Source organism: Phallusia mammillata, chromosome 6 (genome assembly GCF_965637545.1).
Source record: "Phallusia mammillata chromosome 6, kaPhaMamm4.hap1.1, whole genome shotgun sequence".
NCBI lineage: Eukaryota > Metazoa > Chordata > Ascidiacea > Phlebobranchia > Ascidiidae > Phallusia > Phallusia mammillata.
This window is the reverse complement of record NC_137257.1, coordinates 22,904,339-22,919,115: the sequence shown is the minus strand read 5'-3', so window position 1 is coordinate 22,919,115 and position 14,777 is coordinate 22,904,339. Positions and strand designations below refer to the sequence as shown.

At 38.6% G+C, this 14,777-nt stretch overlaps 2 protein-coding genes across 2 annotated transcripts; both read left to right on the top strand.

The window, feature by feature from the left end:
• Nucleotides 1-1,240: 1,240 nt before the first annotated feature.
• LOC145232499 (uncharacterized) lies at nucleotides 1,241-3,156 on the top strand. The gene has a single exon (XM_080097136.1). It carries the CDS (start codon nucleotides 1,256-1,258, stop codon nucleotides 3,104-3,106), a length of 1,851 nt encoding a protein of 616 aa, XP_079953262.1. The 5' UTR covers nucleotides 1,241-1,255; the 3' UTR covers nucleotides 3,107-3,156.
• Nucleotides 3,157-9,888: 6,732 nt separating this feature from the next.
• LOC145234510 (zinc finger MYM-type protein 1-like) lies at nucleotides 9,889-11,181 on the top strand. Its single transcript, XM_080099230.1, has one exon. It carries the CDS (start codon nucleotides 9,889-9,891, stop codon nucleotides 11,179-11,181), a length of 1,293 nt encoding a protein of 430 aa, XP_079955356.1.
• The last annotated feature ends 3,596 nt before the right edge of the window (nucleotides 11,182-14,777 follow it).

Sequence of the window (14,777 nt, the reverse complement as noted above, 5' to 3'; positions counted from 1 at the left end):
CTGTATTGTTGTGGTAGGAATATTAGGTGAAAATATCTACCCTAGCACGAGCCGCCCCTGGCGCTCCATAACGTTTCAACGTTGCGCACCTATTTCCAGCTTGGTGATTGTTTTCATGGGCGTCGGCACGTAGGTGCAAGAATATATTAAAAATAAATATTAAAAAAATAATGACCAGATAATATTACTTTTTGTTATTGTTGGTTGAAACATCTGTACTTTGTTATAATCATTGTGCATAACTAATAAGCGATGGTATTGAGCGGTGTAACTTTACTTCTCATGATTCAGTAACTATAGGAAGTACATATTCAGTGTCGTTGTTCCCACACTGTTACATGTTCCCGGTTTCCAGTAATGTTCCAACAGCCTGACCGTAAACCGGGTGTTTCGAAATAGTTGTGCAATCCATGGCAGTGCTGCACATCTTTGTAAGCCTTTAGCTTAAAACAAACTAATAACTGATATGAGTAGAAGAAGGTAATGATTGCAAGAAAAACGAGTATCAGTTTACAAGCCAATGTTTTATAGTTGATCTTTCTCTTTTTCTTCGTTTACTTTCCTTGAGATAAATGAGACTTGATGTGTGTTAACCAGAATAAAAGACAAGAACTAAATTGATCTTTTGTGGATCAGAAGCAGAAGAAATAATAAGCTTTCAAGCAAAGAATAACATAGCCCACGAAGCTCAGCTGACGCAGGAGAACATTTCCAGACCTATAGTCAGGGTTGCCATACCGTCCTTATTTCTAAGATTTGTCCTTATTTTGGAGGGCAGTGTCTTAGAAAAGTGCATTGTCCTTATTTCTAAGAAATGTCCTTATTTTTGACTTGTGTCCTTATTTTGTCTTATTTTTGAATACAGAACACATAGTGGACATTCTGTACCACTTTTATCGACAGTTGATATGAGCCCAAAGCGCAGAAAAATCTCTCATAACGTTCAGTCAAAATACTGAAGCAAACAGATTAATCTGTGATGTCATAAACATAATTAAAACATCACAATACAATGATTGTATATGTCTGACGCTCCCTTGCACACTCATTTGTGTTCAAGAGTGATAAACGAAAATCAATTGAAGCATAAGCTAGGAATTCAAACAGGTCAAGGTTTAACAGAGTCTAAACCACTGCATTGATCTGTATGTAAATCATTGTTTCAGAGAGGGAGTGAGTTTATGAGAGCAGGAGTGCTCGCACATATTATTAAATTGTAATAAGGTTATTTAAGTTGAACTTAGCATAATTAAAAATGAGCAAGCGCAAAAACGTTTTTCGTGACGACTATGAGAAAGAATTTAAAGGGATCAAACGCAGCTTGAAGGGCGAGTGTTTTGCACATTGCAATCTCTGTAATTGTGACATTAACCTAGAAGCCATAGGGAGGTCAGCTATTTCAAGTCACATAGATACCCAAAAGCATAAGAAGTGTGTCATAATGATTAATTCAAACCAGTCGATGAGTGAATTTTTTACAAGTCGATCAGCACCAACGACCACAGACTACAAGGCAGCTGCTGCCGAGGGAACCTGGGCATTTCATACTGCAAAACACCAGCAGTCTTTTCTCACTAACGATTGTACATCACACTTGTTCAAAACAATCTTCCCTGATTCCAGCATCGCAAAGAAGTTTGCTTCCGCCAGGACAAAGACTACAAGCATCATTACTGGTGTTCTTGCTCCATATGCTCAAAAAATGATGTTGTCTGAACTTGGTGTACAGCCCTTCTCTATCTCGGTTGATGCCTCTAATCACAACGAGGTAAAGTTATTTCCTCTAGTCATCAGATTCTTTGACGCCAAAGTTGGGGTGCGGGTGCGTCTTCTTGATCTGCGATCGATGCCAGGCGAGACCTCTGCGCAGATCATGAACTTTATTCTCTCCTCTATTCAAGAGAATGGCTTAGACCTAAAACAGCTGACATCCTTTTGCGCCGATAATGCTCCAGTGAATTTTGGAGGATCACAGCAAAGCGGTAAAAACAATGTTTTCTCTCACCTCAAAGAGAAAACAGTGCATCTTATCCCAGTCGGCTGCCCTGCACATATTTTGCATAACGCAGCCGAAAAGGGATCAGAGCGCCTCACACTTGACATAGAAACGATCGTGCTAAAGATTGGTAGCCACTTTAAAAGCCAAACTGGTAGGGCGATGAGTCTCAAACATTTCTGTGAACAACTTGATAACAGCTACTCCACTCTGCCAACTCACACGCCGACTCGGTGGACCACACTGGGTGCCGTACTCGAGCGTATGATCGATCTCTGGGAACCTCTTAAAGCGCATTTTCTTTCGCTGAAACACCCACCAAGAATATTGGAAAATTTCTTTAAATCAGAAGAGTCACTAGTCGTCGTATCTTTCCTCTCCAGCGCTCTCTTGCTCTTCAAGAAACCACTATTGCTCCTGCAAAAGTCAACTGCATTGTTTCCAGAACTAGCGGAAATAATTGAATCGTTTAAGGTCAAAATATCACAGCGCCAGTGTTCAGCCTTTTTCGGAGCAACAACAGACGAGCTACTGAAAAGAGTTGACGAGGAGCATGCCAAGGTTCTCAAAGCGAGCTTCCAAGAGTTCTACACCATTACTTTGGAATATATCAATAAGTGGTATCGATTTGAAAAGCATCCAACGCATATCAATTGGACCCTGCTACGAGATCAAACAATTAAGTACGAAGAAGTTAAGGGATTGGCGAAGCAAATTGATCCGCCAATGGCAATGAAGGATGAGTTGTTCGATGAGGTCTCGGCTGTTAATGCTCTACTGAAGAAGATTCCAGATGATGTGTTCCACAAGGAAGAAGCTGAGAAAAAGTGGATGAAGATCTTTACGGAAAAAGACTCTTTTCCATTGGTTTACAAACTGGTTAGCATTATCTTCTCCCTTCCGGTCAGTAATGCGTTTGTGGAGCGAGTGTTCTCACTTGTTTCGGGTCAGTGGACTAAGGAAAGGAACAGACTTAATGAAATGACGGTCAAATGCCTGCTACAGGTAAAAGTAAATCTAGACCTAAGCTGTCGTGAGATGCACGAAGCATTTTCGACGAACAAGGAATTGCTGGAACAAATTGTTTCTGGCAAAAAATATGGCCTGTGATGTGTCATGGTTCGTGTGAATACAAAGATTTGTTCAAAAACGTTTGTTTCGTTTCGGGTGAAACTTGCATTTTTCGGCTGTCCTTATTTTGGGGTCCAGGTCGATGGCAACCCTGCCTATAGTCATTCCAGGACCTTGTTATTTGCACGAGCCCTCACACAAGCACGAAATTCATAGTTTGACTAGTGCTACATTGTGATTTGCTTCATTTATTGTTGTTGGCACTGCACAGGGTTGGGGAACGAGTCTTATTAGTCGAGTCTCAATTCAAGTCAATGGGGGTTCGAGTCGTTCAAACTTGTGTCATTCTTGTTGTCAACTTAAATGAAACACGTTCATTGACACACTCATTAGGCCCGATGCACACCGCCATCGTTGTCGTGTCGTTAGCGCCTTCTGATCCGACGCCGACGGGTTGTTACGTATGCCAATGCACACCGCGTCGGAGCATACGTAAGAGAGGCGATTTTTAGAGCCCGCCCTGACGTGAGAAGTGCTTGCTACGACGGGCCGATCCCGTAGAAGTAACCGCATCGGGACCTCGTGGTGAAACAAAACTTTGTTAAATTTGTAATTTTTAGACTGTAGTCGAGTTTGTTTGTTTCAATTTAATTTTTTTTTTCAATTGGTTGATGAACTGCTTGCCCGAAGTGATGAAGAAAAATTTCGACAATATGCTAGCATGACACCAAAACAATTTTATGGCATATTGCAGCAAGTAACGCCAGCTATAGAAAAACAGCATACAAATTTTCAGAAACCAATCAGTCCAAAGTAGAGATTGATTTTAACACTGAGGTAATTTTTGCTTTCTGCATGGTTTTTCATTACAATAATAATTGTTTGGTTTATTTTCAGGTTTTTGGCAACTTCATCGCAAAACCAGCTTTCGTACTCATTTCGAGTTGGACATACAACTGTATGAGACATATTGCAAGAAACCTGTCAAGCTCTTTGGAATGCTTCGTCCAAAATACCTTGCTCCCCCAAGCACAGAAGACTGGCTAAAAATTGCCCAAGATTTTGAAACACTTTGGAACTTTCCTAATTGTCTTGGGTCATTGGATGGCAAACACATCAGAATCAAGTGCCATCCAAACAGTGGCTCTGAGTTTTACAATTAACTTACAAAGGATATTTTTCACTAGTTCTTTTGGCTTTGTGTGATGCAAACTACAGTTTTATCTTGGTTGATGTAGGTAACTCTGGACGCCACAGTGATGGAGGTTTTTTTCAAACTCTGAGATGGGAAAACGATTTGATAAAAATATGCTTGGTGTTCCTTTGCCCAGGAAGCTATCAAATTCATCTTTTATTTGTCCATTTGTAAATGGTAGGGGATGATGCCTTCCTCCTGAAAAAATACCTGATGAAACCATACCCTGGAAAGTTTTTGTCCACAACCAAAAACAAATATAATTATAGATTAAGTCGGGCTCGCAGGGTAGTTGAAAATGCCTTTGGCATCTTAGCTGTGCGTTGGCAAATTTTTTACAACATGATTAATTGCAACCCTAATCTAGCTGAAAAGGTTGTTCAAGCAACTGTTGTTCTACATAACTATTTACAGAGTTCAACAACTGCATCACATAGTTATGGGGATGTAAGCCTTAATTCTGGTGACTGCGTCCCCAGTTCTTGGAGGCAATCCATTCCAAACTCATTAATGTTTTTTAGAATTGGGGATATGGGTTCAAATTTTTATGGCAATGATGCTAGATTTGTTAGAGACGGACAGTTGCAATTGTACTGCCCCTTTACGATTTACGCAGCTACCGCATTTTCTGATCCCTGTATTTTTTGTTTCTTTTGAGTGGATGCCAGATAATGCTTCCTATAGTGACTCAAGGAGTTGTTAAAAGGGCGAAGCGACATTTTAATCTTGCCTACTCGCTGAAGACCTGAAAGTTTTACAGCCGTCTTAACATTTAGTCCAAAATTACATTTTTTAAGCCGAAAATCTCAAGACTTAAAATACTAATGAACATAAAGGGCTATACTAAGTTAGTGAACTTTTATGAAAACCTACTTCAAACGACCGACAAACTGTATTCCCTTTTATCAACAGCTGCATTATGACGCAACAACCCAAATTGGTGATGTGGGTTTGGACATGAAAGACATGCTCATATTACTTGCCGAAAAATGTCGTTGGACAAACTAGCGTTTTGGGGAAAACTAAATTAGATTAGAATTAGATTTACTGCCATTTTGCACTAATTTGTCGAATTAGGCAACTAGAATTATCTAGTTGTCCAAGTCTGCTTGAGGCTGGATCAGCTAGAACCTATTTTGTCACCTTGTAGAGATAATCAAATTTATCTCTGTTATCTTTCAAAAACTTCCGACATTTAGGTTGTTCAACTGTTTCCAAATAGCAGGATAGTTGGCAAGTGGTTTTCTTAAATTGGCCACTGCTTGTCCGTTTCTTGTAATTGGCAAACAGCTTCATACAACCTTTTATTGTTGGCAGTCATCATCTTCTTCACTTGTGTCACTGTGTTGGTCGAGCAGTGACTCAGTATCTTCCAAAATCATGTCTAAAAATAATGAATAAATATTGTCAGTACCACACTAACATGAAACGCTGTTTCCACTACAATGAGATGTTTTTTTTTCACAAAACTTTCAAAACAAAGTAAAAAATGTACAAATATAAAGTACCTTTTATTAACCGCAAAGTTTCTTTCTGACATTCTGCCAAGTTCAAATCAATCAATCATTGAAAACCAAAACCTGGATCAAGCACGCAAGATATATATTGGATCACCAAACGGAAAATGATTTCCAATCTCAATTAAAGTCGGAGAGTCATTACACAAGGTATGATTAGTGAAATTCCATGAAATCTTTTCCTGATAGAAGTTTGTAGTTCAGTGATCATCACTTTTAAATGTTCAGATATTTTAAAAATATTGTGGGAACAACCAGACTTATGTTTGGGATTAGTTCTCCTTGAATAAGGTATATAGCCAGGGTTGCCATACCGTCCTTATTTCTAAGATTTGTCCTTATTTTGAAAGGCTATGTCTTAGAAAAGTTCATTGTCCTTATTTCTAAGAAATGTCCTTACTTTTGACTTGAGTCCTTCTTTTGTCTTATTTTCAACAATTACTGGTCAAATCCTTGCTACAAGTAAAAGTAGACCTAAACCCGAGCTGTTGCGAGATGCACGAAGTTGTGTTTTTCGAACAAGGAGTGGCTTGAACAGACTGTTCCTGGCCAAAATATTACATATGATATGTCACTGCTCGTATAAATGCAAAGATTTGTTCAAAAACGTTTGTTTTATTTCGTATAAAAACATTAATTTTTCAGTTGTCCTTATTTTTGGTTTCAGGTCAATGGCAACCCTGTATATAGCAGTGGTTCTCAACCGCCGGTCTGCGTACCGGCACCGGTCCACGTCAACTTTCTTGCCGGTCCGCCAAATATATTATAATTTTAGATCTCAATTGCAATATGCAAGATATTGAAGGCTTGTCCATTGATTAAAGAAAAATACAACATTCAGTTTTAAACTGATTGTGAGCATTGTGACGTAAGAAACAGTTGTAAGTACGTCACAATGCTGTAAGTGTAGTGAACGTTACTTAAGACCTGTTGTATGTGAAAGCTAAAGGCTTTTGAACGAAATTGAGAAAAATTTGATGCAAAGTATTATCAAGTTCTTTCAAAAGAAAACCAGCAGTGAAAATCAAGTTAGTGGTACTGGTGAGGAAAGAGGGTTGACTAGCAGTTAGTTTTGAGTTACTGGTGAGGACAGAAGAAACTAACCCTACTGCTTCAAATTTACAACATGGCTTGAAACGATCGTGCAATGTTGATGTGGATTGCGCAGAAACAAGCAAAGAGCGAAAGGGAGGTTTCATAAGGAAGTACGACAATAAGTACTTGGAGCACGGTTTCACTATTGCTCCTAGCAGTGAAAATGTCCCGCTTTCCATGTGCTTAGTCTGCGCCGAAATACTTTCAAACGACGCAATGAAACCTTCAAAGCTTAGGCGGCATTTTCACTCGCAGCATAGCAACCTCGTTGGAAAGCCTCTGGCATATTTTAAAAGATTACCGAGCGAAACTGAACATCAAAGAATCGAAATGCCAAAGATGATGGCGACTGATAAAGCCCATCTTCAATCTTATTTAATTGCACTTCAAATTAGCAAAACTAAAAGCCTTATACAATAGGAGAAGATTTAGTAAAACCTTGCATGATTGCAGCTGCTACAGAGGTTTTGAGTCCGGAAGCAGCTAACAAACTTCAAACCATACCACGTTCAAACGACACAGTAAAAAAGAGAATAATGGACATGGCAATTGGTGTTGAACAACAAGTTATTGAACAAGTAAACGAATCGAAATATTTCGCTATACAACTTGACAAATCTACAGACTTGAGCAATTCTGCTATTCTTAATTGCTTTGATCGGTATGAGAATGAAGGTAGTATCATTGAAGAATTTGTTTGTTGTCTCCAACTACCTTGGAGGACAACCAGCTCAGAAATATTTCAGTCTCTGAATAAAGTGGCCCGAAAATCAGGGTTGCCAACTAAAAAATTAGAATTATCAGTGTTGCCAAATCATTGTCACAAAGATCGTTGTTGCAACTATAACTCAGGGTACCGTGCAGAAACTTGGTCATATGCCTAACTAAATTACAACTTTGCGCGTTTGTGCGATTGAAAACGCGTTAACTAGTTTTCGGAGGTCAGTCTTTCAATACACAAAATAATTATTTTGAAGACATGACTAAATTTCTAATGATTTTAAAGTGGCCTTGATTTTTGACTGGCCTGTAGGCACGCACGTGCCTACTTTGCCTAATGGTTAATCCGGCACTGAGAGCAAGGTTTAGATTGGGGAAAATGTGTCGGTGTTTGTACGGACGGTGCTGCCAACATGACTGGATGTCATTCGGGTGTAACTACGAAAATGAGAAGTGGCAAACGAAGATCTGCTGATCACACGTTCTTCAACGGAAAAGTTTATCTGCCAAACAAATGTCTCCTGAATTGAACGACATTGTGAACGGCGCATTGAAGATTATAAATGTTATACGTGTCCGAGCACTGTGCCGGATTAAGGGTCTGCTGGTCTGTAAGCACATTTTATAAGTGGTTTTATAAGTTTTCAATGTATTTATTATGTTTAGCTTCTCTCAGAATGTGGTTTAGCTTATTATGATACTGTTTATAATGATTATGTTTACTTGTACTTGAAAACCCTGACCTACATAAAGCATGATACATTTTATTTTTTACTGTGATTGATTTATAAATACTCTTGCTTATATCCAAGGTTTCTTGGCCATTTTTCTTCTTCTACTCACTGTGGTGAGTGGCATAGGCGTCGATTTAGGGGTGACATGTCTCCCCTGCCCAAAAAACAGGGGTGACAACATATGTATTGTCTCCCCTTTTTTTTTGTTTCAGAAAAAAAAATTGCCAGAAAGACCACGTACATGCCTAAGCGGTAAAGTAGTTTAAACCTTGTTGTAATATTGTTTGTTAGATTGAATGTCACAATCAATGACAAACGCAAGTGTCTCGTGGTTTGTTACGCAACGTAATATTTGTTGCAGTAACAATAGGCATTGTTATGCAATTGTTAATCATTCTATCCCCAGTACAGGCTGACCGTTGCGGCATCTTATAGTTACTACACTGCAGAAATGAGTAGCCAAACAAATATACTGGCGTTTTTCCAGCCAAAACGGCAGCGTGTCGAAGAAGGAGAGGGTAGTAGTAGTTGTGTATCTGTTAGCAATGAGTCAGAAGATCAACAAGAATATCTGTGTAGCTCAGATGGGTGCACCTCAGTGCTTCCCAACACAGAGGAACAGGTTAATTTTCCCGAAAACATGCCGAGAGATACAAAAAATAAAAGATTAAATAAGCAGTGGTTTAAAGAGTTCAAGTGGTTGCGACTTAATCCAGATGGATCATGCTGCTGCGAAATTTGCATTTGGGCGGTTTCCACAAAGAGGTGTTCCAGCGCTCGCTTGAAAACTTGCCCGTGGGTTAAACGTTCTGTTGGTTGGACAAGCTTTTTTAAGGGAACGACTGCATTACAGAAGCACTGCGATTCAGATCTGCACAAAGATGCTTGTCTTGCTCTAAAGGTATTTATGTACTTTTTTCCCCCTTTTTTTTAAATAGAATAACAAGCAAAATAAACAAGAAACTTTTTAGCATAGTGTGACGTTAAAAATTGTGTGGAACAAATGTTTTGTGCCATAGAATAAAACAGCTTTTCCATCATAGGTTGATCGTAACGATTCCTCGAATCGCACGGTTCTAGACGAACATTTGCTGGCCAAACAACAATCCAACCGAGTTGCACTTAAAGCTGTTATTAGTGCAATCTGTTTTTCTGGTCAAGCTGGTTTGGCACTACGGGGTCACAGCGATGAGAAGAACAAGTCAAATATATGGGGGCTGTTGAAATTATTGGGTCAATTTAACGTCGACATTCACCACTATTTTGCAGACGACGTTGCGACAAAGTTTTTGTCGCCGGAGATCCAAAATGAAATTATACAATCTTTAAGTTTGGCAATTGTTCAAAAGTTACTCAGAAATGTAAAAGAGCAAAGTGGTGGACGAAACATGCGATATTTCAAACCAAGAGCAATTGAGCGTCTGTCTGCGTTACTGTGGAGACTCAATGGAAAGCGACGAAATATTCCTTGGCTTTTATAATGTCGCTAATACTGATGCCAGCACTTGATGCAAAACCATAAAAGATGCTTCGTTGCGCTGCAATCTTTCTATTCGCAACATGAGAGGTCAGGGATACGACGGCGGAAGCAACATGGCAGGAAAAGTCAGTGGGGTTCAAAAACGAATTTTGGACGAGAATCCCAAAGCGCTTTATTTTCATTGTGCTGGTCATCAACTAAATTTGGTTTTGCAAGACGCTTGCCATCAAAATTTAGCTGTAAGTCAAGTTATCACCCTTTTAAATGCAGTCACTAACTTTATAAGGGACTCTCCCAAACGTTGGTCTCTCTTCAACGATATTGTTCGTTCCGAAAATTCAGATTGTGATCGGCCAAAGATGGCGCCCAAAAGTGGCAAAATTCGTCCCCTGTGTCCCACAAGGTGGGTTATGCGTCTTGACGCCGTGAATGCTTTTTTGGCGAACTACGGTTCAATTCTAAAGTTTTTGGAAGAAATATCCGATGACCGTTCTATCAATGGCCAAGCAAGATCAAAAGCCCATGCTTATCTTTGTAGGATGGAAGAATTCACGTTTTACTTTGGAATGCGAACGCTTCAACACCTGTTTCAAACAGTGCATCCAGCGCATAAAAAGTGTCAATCGAAAAATATTACTACGGGTGAAGTACAGAAGTTAACCTCAAATTTGGCGGATATGTTGTCTTCTGATGCGTCAGATGAAGGCTCTGCAGCAGCAATTTACGATGCATCAAAATTAAGTGCAATTGAATTAAAATTGGATCTCCCTTCTGTTCCAAGAAGCCATAGAGTGACACACGACATTACGGATGAGAAAGTTAAAAGTTACTTCACTTCAGTTTTTACCGATGTCATGCAATGTGCGTCGCATTCAATATTGAAACGTTTTCCGTCTAAATCGCTACAAATGGCTGACTTGCTTCGTCGTGTGCTGGAAGATCCCACAATGGAAGAAAGTGATCTGGTCACGGTTTGCGAGTTTTATGTGGGAGATTTGTTTCACCAGGATGTGGTCCGTGAGAGAAGGCAGTGGTTTGGGATGTGTAGTCGATTGGATAAAAGCATTAATGTAGAATCTCTAAGAAGCCGAATGGCGACAGATCAAACCCTCAAAGAAATGGCACCAAATATGTTTAATGCACTGCGCATTTACATCCTCCTTCCAACATCATCTTGTGAAGCTGAACGTTCGTTCAGCACTTTACGGCGTCTCAAAACGTATTTACGCAGCACAATGTCACAAGCACGATTAAACCACTTGGCGTTGCTTTCCATACACCGTGAATTGGCTAGCACGTTAGATGTTGCCCCAATAATAGAAAATTTTATCCAGAAAACAACCACAAGAAGAAACAAATTTGGAGTCAAATAAAATGCTGTTTCGATAATTGTGACGTTTAATGTTCGTTTTCGGGTGAATTTTAAGTTGTTTCAAAATCGTTAAACACAATGTAAATAAACATATTGAACAAAATATATTTGAATCCCCTCGCAAAATCCCGATCTGACTGTCAGGAAGTTTGCTATATCTGCAAGGGTCGTAACTTAAATATGCGGTCGACAAAACAACGGTTGCGTTAAGACCAGTAACGCTTTTTGTTGCCAAGATTATGGGTTTTAAAATAAAACAAGTATTTTATTTGGACAATAAGTTTAGTAGGTAGCTGCTGAAGAATGTTTCTAAAACCTGGAAAAGTCTCCCCTAAAATTTTCCAAAAACGTAAAAAATCGACGCCTATGGTGAGTGGTGCATGGCATTGCAGTATTTTGTTAAATACATGGTTAAATGAAGAAAATTGATGTAATATAGTTTCAGATAACAGTGGTATTTTGATTACAGCATCTTTTATATCAGAAATAAAATCTTCACTGATAAATTGGGTCTCATTTCTTCTCACGAATTTTCCTGTTTTATCATTATCACGAGTTGAATGCAATAACACAAAAGTTTGCAGGTGGTCAGAAATGTTTGCAGTCAGTGTTCCTGATTTGCAGGTAATATTTACATTGTTTGTGTAAAAGTGGTCAATAAGAGTTTGGCTGTGGTTCGTCAAACGAGTTGGTTGACATATTACTGGTGAAAGATCATAAATTTGTAAATAATTTAAAACGTTTTGAATACTTTTTACTTCCTTGTATTGCATGAGATCTATGTTAAAGTCACCACATATATATACTGGATGGTTGGTATAACTGAGCTTATGCAATACTGATGATAGTGCATCCTGGAACACTTCAAATGAATGTTTGGGGTGTCTGTATATTACTCCCAATATTACATTTTTTTGTTTTAAATTAAGTTGTAACCAAAAACTTTCAGTATCTGGGGCAGTAAATTGAATATCAGATCTTATGCTATATAAAATGTGTGATTTTATATATACTCCTACTCCTCCTGCACTATGTGAACTATCAGTATGATGGAAATTATATCCCATTATATCAGTAGCAGTGGTTATGCCATTCAGGGTTATTCTAGTCTCAGATATAACAATGTCACGGGATCTGACCATATCAGACAGGAATTGTTCCAAAGCAGGTTTGTTTTTTCTCAGACTTCGAATGTTTGTGTGCAATATATACATATCTTTGTTGCTAAGTTTCTTTAGGGCATGGTTCAAGGATGCACAATCGTAATAATCTGAATGCGTGTGATCAATGTTGGCCAGTAAACAGGGTGAATATGGTGATTTTACTGGTGAAATAGCATTTACTAGCTCTGAGTTACTGACATTGCTGAATGGTAAACAGGGCAATAGGCATCTGGTACAAAAGTATGGGGTGTTATTGTGAAGATTACTTGCACATTTGTTGCATTTCATGTGAAAAAAAAAAGTGATAAAAGTTTGTGGTTTTAAATACTGCAAGTGTTAGCAAATCTTATGCCTCACGAAGTCTTTGTCGCTGTGGATAGCAATGATGTTGCTGTTGTCATCCTTCTTTAGAAATGTCGCTCCGTTCCTAGTCCAGATGTGATGGTATTGGTGCTCCCTCTTAAACCGGAGACAGTTGTTAAATCTCTCACGGTTCTTCTTCGTCAGGCTCTCGTTGATGAAAATTTGGTTCCCGGTTGGAGTAAATTGCATCTCTCACTTTCCGGCTCATAAATTTAGCAATGATTGCCGGACGGGGATAATCTTTAGAGGCTCTCCTGAGTCGGTGAAAGATGCTTATGTCAGGCTTGGAGATGGTGATCCCTAACCTCTTTACAGCAGAGATGACTACTAAGTCATCTGTGCACTCCGTTTCCGAATAGGGCAGGCCTTTGAACCCCAAGCATGGTCGTCTACCATATTGTTCGAGATCATTTAAGTTCTCTGCATTGGAGATTGTTTGCGCTTGTAGTTCTTTTACAGCCTTTTTGAGTTCTTTATTTTCAGTTTTTAGAATTTTCATCTCAGCCTCATTGTTTACCAGCTTAGTCTGCACCTTATCATAGTGTTCCTGCAAGAAAGTTTGGCTCTTGCGGATCTTCCTGAGCTCGTTGATCAGTTCCTTTAGGGTTGAGTCGGTGGAGATTTTACTATCCCGAACCTCATCCCTCAGGGATTCTATCCTCTCAAGAACCACAGATTGTTCATCTTTTTTTCCTCAATTGAGATATTTTCCAATATTCCTCAAGTTTTCTCGCAAATCAGATTTTTTATATTTAAATAGTGTAACCTAAGCAACCTTATTCATTTAATGTTAAAATCTTTGACAAGCTGCATACTGAAATGAAAATGCACAAATTTTATTCACTCTTGAGTAAATCCTTTTTCACACAGACCAAATAAAAAATACAGCAGACTCTGTAACAACGAACCTATATATGCCTTCAGTTTCTCGTCTACTTTATTCCATCTAATTAGTTTGGTGGCCCTGTAAATTGCACTGCTTGTCATCTATGTGTTCAATCAACTTAACTTCATTTATCACCTAAAAATAGTATCATTGACTTTCTGAAGCTTGCTTTAGACATGGAAAGTCGGACAATATTTTCTCAACAGACATTCCCTTCAACAATTCTTTTCGTCTGTAACTAAATGTCCTCCTAAGCTAAGACGATCCTGAATTTCAGCTGCTTTCTGTGGGGTCTTTTCAAAAAATGTTTGTGTTTTTCAATTGTTTGCTCATCTTCTGTTTCCAATTCTTGTTCAGATTCCTACAAATATTTGAAGAAAAAATAAATAAACAGATTTTGCATTGAATTGACATAAAGTCACGCCAAAGATGATGTTTGATAAATGGATAAGCAATGATCTCATGAGTAAAAATATTATATTTAAACAATAACACAAAATAAGTGTCTTTCAATGGCTGTGGCTGGTACAGTGTTACTAAAAGGCTACCTGGACTGAAAAAATGAGTAGCACTGAACTGTAATTTAATTTTAAAAGGTTGCACTAACCACAACTTTTCTTCTTTTCAATTGTTCTACATCCACCATATCTGTATGTCTGTTAACTTTTGCATGTCCATATTTTATTTGCTATTATATTCTCTCTTCCATACTGACTAGCGATCTCCTGCTGTCTTTGAACTTGTTTACAAGTGAATTTTGCCAAAGGTTTTAATTAAATGCAAGCTTTCGACATATTGTCAAAAAAAATGCACAAGTACTTTATCTACAAAATGCACAAGTTCTTACATAAAGCAACAACTGTTTGTTGAAAATCTGTCTCTTAAAGGGCCCCGGCAGCGGCGATGTGACTTTTTCTACATTTACGATATTTAGAATTGCCAAAAATCAGGGATTCCGAATCACTAATTTTTTTGGTCCTATGATTTCTCGTTTTCGAGATATTCAATCAAACAATGAGCTCTCGAGCGACACCTTGGTTTGATGTGTAGCTGCGATTGTTACGTCACCTCGTACCAACTTCTAACAATGGCGTTGGTCAGCTGTTGTTTTTATTGCTTGTTTAGCTTTGATGCGTACATTTTTTTATTGTTTACAACTGATAAAATTAACGTAGTATACGTAGT

Bases quoted from the DNA above. Each gene is read 5' to 3' on its own strand.
- LOC145232499 (XM_080097136.1), top strand. From the start codon at position 1,256: ATGAGCAAGCGCAAAAACGTTTTTCGTGACGACTATGAGAAAGAATTT.
- LOC145234510 (XM_080099230.1), top strand. From the start codon at position 9,889: ATGAGAGGTCAGGGATACGACGGCGGAAGCAACATGGCAGGAAAAGTC.